This window comes from Euprymna scolopes, chromosome 34 (genome assembly GCF_053919585.1).
Source record: "Euprymna scolopes isolate OS-2025 chromosome 34, ASM5391958v1, whole genome shotgun sequence".
NCBI classification, from domain to species: domain Eukaryota; kingdom Metazoa; phylum Mollusca; class Cephalopoda; order Sepiida; family Sepiolidae; genus Euprymna; species Euprymna scolopes.
Window position 1 is genome coordinate 79483113 of NC_136515.1, and position 5586 is coordinate 79488698.

The window sequence follows — 5586 nt, forward strand, 5'->3', positions numbered from 1 at the left end:
TTTTCTTTTATTAATATTATTTTTTTTCCCTGTACACATTTTTGTGAATTATTCCATGGATTTCTGCCTTTGGATTATTATGAACCATCTTCTTCCAATTACGGGATTTCCTTGGATTTTACTTGTACAAATGGAAATTCTTTTAACTTTCTTGAAGTTTTACATTTGGATTTTACCGTCACTGGATTTTTTTATCTTCCACCAGACTATCCATTCATGTGTAATCACCTTTTTCTTCACCATATTCCCTCTGCTGAACTTATTTTGTTTTCAAGTAAGATCTTTGACTTACTTGTTGTTTCATCAAATACTTCTGCATGCAAAATCCGATCTCGCATTTTGCTAATCCCTACCCTCTGATGAGAAGGAGAGTATTTCTTCGAAACTCCGCGGATTAAGGACTATCCATTTATCTAGTGTTTCCTTTTCAGATTAAATATGTTTTTAACTCATTTCAAAGTGTTTTTAACACATTTTATTAATTGTTTGCTTATATATATATATATATATATATATATATATATATATATATATATATAGTGAAATATAAAAAAAACGCAGTGTTTACCTGATATAAGCAATGCTAAACGTCAATCTAATATAAATACCAGTCTTTATATATAAATAATGTAATCCCAAGTATTCAATCGAACAATAAATTTGATTGATAAATGTGATTACAATTATAATTTTGTTTCTCTTTATATATATATATATATATATATATATATATATATTTAATCATATAAGTTAATATACAAACATAATTTTATGCGTGAATTTTCAGTTTTACTTCAACAGTGCCAGATACATACGTAGAGCTAGGTAATAAGTTACGAAGGTATGAAGCTCAATTGTTGTATATATATATATATATATATATATATATATATATATATATATATATATATATAAGAGCAAATAGTTAATAAAACATGTTAAAACACTTTGAAAAAGAGTTAAAAACATACTTAATCTGAAAAGGAAACACTTAATAAGTGGATAGTCCTTAATCCGCGGAAGAAATACTTATATATATATATATATATATATATATATATATATATATATATATATATATATATATATATATATATATACAAATATATATATAAATAAATATAGAAATATATATATAAATATATATATATATATTTATATATATATTTCTATCTATATATATATAAAAATATATAAAGAAATATATATATATATATATAATATATATATAATATATATATATATAATATATAATATATATATAATATATATATATAAATATATATATCAACAAATATATATCAATATATATATATATCAATATATATATATATATATCAATATATATATATCAATATATATCAATATATATCAATATATATATATCAATATATATATATATATATATCAATATATATCAATATATATATATATATCAATATATATCAATATATATATATATATCAATATATATCAATATATATATATATATCAATATATATATATATATATATCAATATATATATATATATATCAATATATATATATATATATCAATATATATATATATATATATATATATATATATATATATATATATATATATATATATATATATATATATATAAAGGTACGGTTAACAAAAGGAATAATGTATGTTTGCTTACCGAGAAGAAGGATAGTAAATACCGGCAGTAAATTATTCATTTTCTTTTTCTTGTTCGTTTTGCAGGAAAAATAAAGCAACCTTTTGTGAACGTGAACTGAAACTGAATGCACAGTTTTCGTTTTCTTTTCAACAAATTGTGAAATCATCTGGAACAAAAAAAGCAACCAATTGGAAGGCTAGAAAAACTCGTCCAATCAGTGGACGCTAGTTATATGCTAATCAAACCCCGGCGCTTGTATAAATCGACAATCTTTTAAACCCACGCATTTCAGGTGAAAACATTATTATGTACTTACGTGTCATGTCAGAATTAGTATAAATTGCAAAAAAAATTAAGAAATGATTAAGTATTATGGAATTTATCGAACTATCGATTTTTGTCGTATGTATTCAATGCGATATGGCAAACATTTTTATCTCACTTGACTTAAATCGACTTAAATTAAGGGTCCACCATTTTTAAACACATATTTAAAAAAAAACGTACTAATTGTGGATGATGTTTTTTTGTTAAGATATATCTAGCACAGCTACTGGATCATTTTTCGTAATTTTTAGAATTTATACTAATTTCGACATGACACGTAAGTACTAATAATGTTTCCGCCTGAAACGCGTTGCTTTAAAAGATCACTAATCTACACAAGCATCTCCAAACCATAGGGACTATTTTAACTTCCTATTCCAGTAGTTTCTTTCCAAGAACTTCGAGGTTGTTGAACTCTCTTTTTAAAGCTAAGTTTTTTGGGGGTTTTTTTCAAGTAGCTTCATACCTTGTCTCGGGCGATTTCCATTATAAACACAATTGAACATGAGTTAGGTTCATATCATAACCGAGGCATTTGTAGGATCGTTAACAGATGAATTCAAACCATGGAAAGCAAAGGTTGTTTTGGCGTTTCTGATTTTTGAGATGAGGATTGGTTCTTCGTATTATTTGGATTCTTCGAACTATTGTTCTAATATTGAGTGTCATTTTTAAAATGTTTTGCTCAGTGTAACCTTCGACCGTCTTCAGATATATCTTGCCAAATTCGCGAATATTTCTGTCGAACTCGGTTGGTTGGTTGTTTTTTGTTTTACAGCATATCAACCCTTTTCAGGTTATTTAATGCTGAATCCAAAGATTTTGAAGAAAATTTTTTTTTAATAGAATATATTTGTTGTTTTCAAATCGGTTTCTATTTAACCCATAGATGGGACCCCAACAGGTACTACCACTCCGGGTCAGAGCGGACCTGGGAGCAATGGCAATTAAAGGGTGGCTCCACACTCCCCAAAGCCCACAAGCTGAGGCCTCACCACTGGATATAGTTTAAGGTCATATCCAGGACCTGTCGAACTCGGGAATTTAGACATAATTTCGAACGGATTCACGGGGGTAGCATGTTTTTGTTCCATCAGCCATGATTGAATAAAGTAATATAGTAATTTGCAATTATGTTTTTCGGTCGCCCACACTGAGAATTGAACCTTCGACTGTCAGAAGAATATCACTTGTACAGTTGATTTTTCCAAGTACTCTAACCACTGTGCCACGAGTTCATGCGGACAAATAAAGCGTTCCGTTTGAAATTCCGTCCAAATTCCAGAGTTCAACTGAAAAATTCCCGAGTTTTATAAGATAAACCTTAAGAAGGTTGGATGTTACATCGACCGAAACATTGTGAAAATGACACCCAAGATGAGAACAGTAGTCCGAGAGAATCCAAATGATACGAAAAGTCGTTATTGTTATGCATAAAAATTTTCAAAAACAGTTTTCCATTTTCAAGATAAATTTTTAAATCGGCAAAAAACTTTTGCATCGACTTGATATTATGTTTCGACTTTTTTTACTAACTTCAAAGATATATCGTAAAAAAACAAAAACAAACAAAAAATAAAACAAAAACAAACAAAAAAATAAAACAAAAACAACAAAAAAAAAAAAGAACGGCTGCCATAACAACAATAATGACCTCGACTTCCAACTGAAGACCGGATAACACAAATCCTATTTTTAAAGGAACCGTGACAGATATAAGGAGCCGTCGTCTTATATGTGGTGTACATGGGCAGATATACGGCATGATCACATTGACACACCACTTCCCGTCAGATCACCGAAGTTAAGCAACGTTGAGCCTGGTGTAGATGTGTCAGAAACTTCGTGAAAAATATTGAATAATTCAACCCCCTGTCTTTCCAAGCTTATAACCATTCGAAAAATGTAATTCAACCCCTTTTTTTCTTTTCAATTAAAGGAGCAAGGACCAAGGTTTCATTAAAAAAAAAACAAAAAAAAAAACAAAAAAAAAACAACGTGATTTAAAAAAAAGGTTTTAAACTTCGGAATTTATAGGCAAATTTCTAAAAAAAAACACTTCTTTTTTTGTTTTAATTTTGAATATATCATTTATTGATCTTTTATCTTCAATCTGTGATATATAAGACTTTGGTGAGTAAATTAATTATTTACTTTTTAATAGACATTTCAAAAGGGGGGGGGGGTTCGTGAATTGAAAAAAAAAACGTTTGTCTAAAATATTATATTCAATTTATTGGAAAGAGCATAAAATTTCACATTGACCTTGAAAATATCGTAAAAATTGAATCAATAGAAAAATTTTGATAGATTTTTAAAGTTTAAAAATTAAAAAATACTGAACTCGTAAAAATCAATTAATTCCATTACTGTTTTTTTTAAATATAAAAATGATATTTCTATTACTTTTTATACAACTTTAATAGTTTATTTTGAAAGTATAACCCATAAAGGAAATAAACAACCCACTTTTAAATTACAAGTTTTTTTTTTAATATTTTATTCGCAGTTTCGTGTTGGGGGGGGGGGATAAAAAATTCCTACAAAAATTCTGATACACCTACCTGATCAGTACTAAAATAGGTGACCATTTGGAAATTCCAGGTGCTGTATGTGCTCTCCGCTTATCTCGGCATTGTTTCCAGTCAGTCTTGAGCCTCTCCTTGCCACTGGACCCAAGCAGTGCTGATTCAGAAGAAATGTGGTTGGTTATTGCACAATCCTTGCCTCACAATTACACGCGCAGCTACCTTTACAGGGGGGGGGGTATCCATTGTCTCTTAAGACTGAACGGAGGAATCGATAGGCAGATATTAAAAAAAAATTCTAAGCTGAGATTTACACCTTTGTTCACGGATTTATTTCATTTTTTTTTTCTTTATGTCAGCTATTGTTATTCGCTTTTAATTTATTTATTTTTATTTCCGATAACGTCTTTGATGTTTTTTTTTTAAATCCAGCGTAAATATCTAGCCAGCCCCCACCTCACAATAATCAAACAATGAACATTTAAACGAGAAACAAAATAAAAAGCAAAGCTGGATTTTTATGTCATCAGAAATGACATATTTTTTTTCTCGTCATGGTTAAGTCGTATCCGAATATATATATATATATATATGAGTGAGAACACTGGCGAAGTATATTTTCAGGCATTTATGCCAGTGTGTTTATACTAGTAATTGAATATCCAATATCTTTTCTTCATTTTATCATCATTGACGCCCGTTTTACACGTTCAATCCTGTCTCATTGAAATAAAGAAAACATATGAAGCAAGCAACATATTATACATAGCAAGTAAGACAGACCTCGTTATCTTAAATAAATTCGGAAACAAACCTCTCACCTGCAAAAAGCGGCAGGTGTTTTTTTTTTTCAATCGTCAGAAATGATGATAAAAATTTCCCAAAAACGTAAAATTAAATTAATGTAATTCTATGATTTTATATAAATAGGAGTGCGAACACTGGCGAAGTATATTTTTCCAAAAAAGTTATGGCGTATAGTAATAATTGAATATTAAGTATCTTTTCTTCATGTTATCATAAATGACATCTTTTTTACCCGTGATAGTTCAGCCCTATCCTAATGAAAAAAAAGAAAGAAA

General features: G+C 28.4%; 1 protein-coding gene across 1 annotated transcript in view; it reads right to left on the reverse strand.

The window, feature by feature from the left end:
• The window catches only part of LOC145259305 (uncharacterized), a 43974-nt gene extending 39294 nt beyond the window's left edge, over nt 1-4680 (reverse strand). Inside the window, exons 1-2 of the mRNA XM_080117190.1 lie at nt 4541-4680; nt 1668-1815 (exon numbers count right to left, since the gene is read on the reverse strand). Coding sequence (XP_079973316.1) covers nt 1668-1815; nt 4541-4567 — 175 coding nt within the window. The 5' untranslated portion in view covers nt 4568-4680. The remainder of the gene's footprint in view (nt 1-1667; nt 1816-4540) is intronic.
• Nucleotides 4681-5586: the final 906 nt, after the last annotated feature.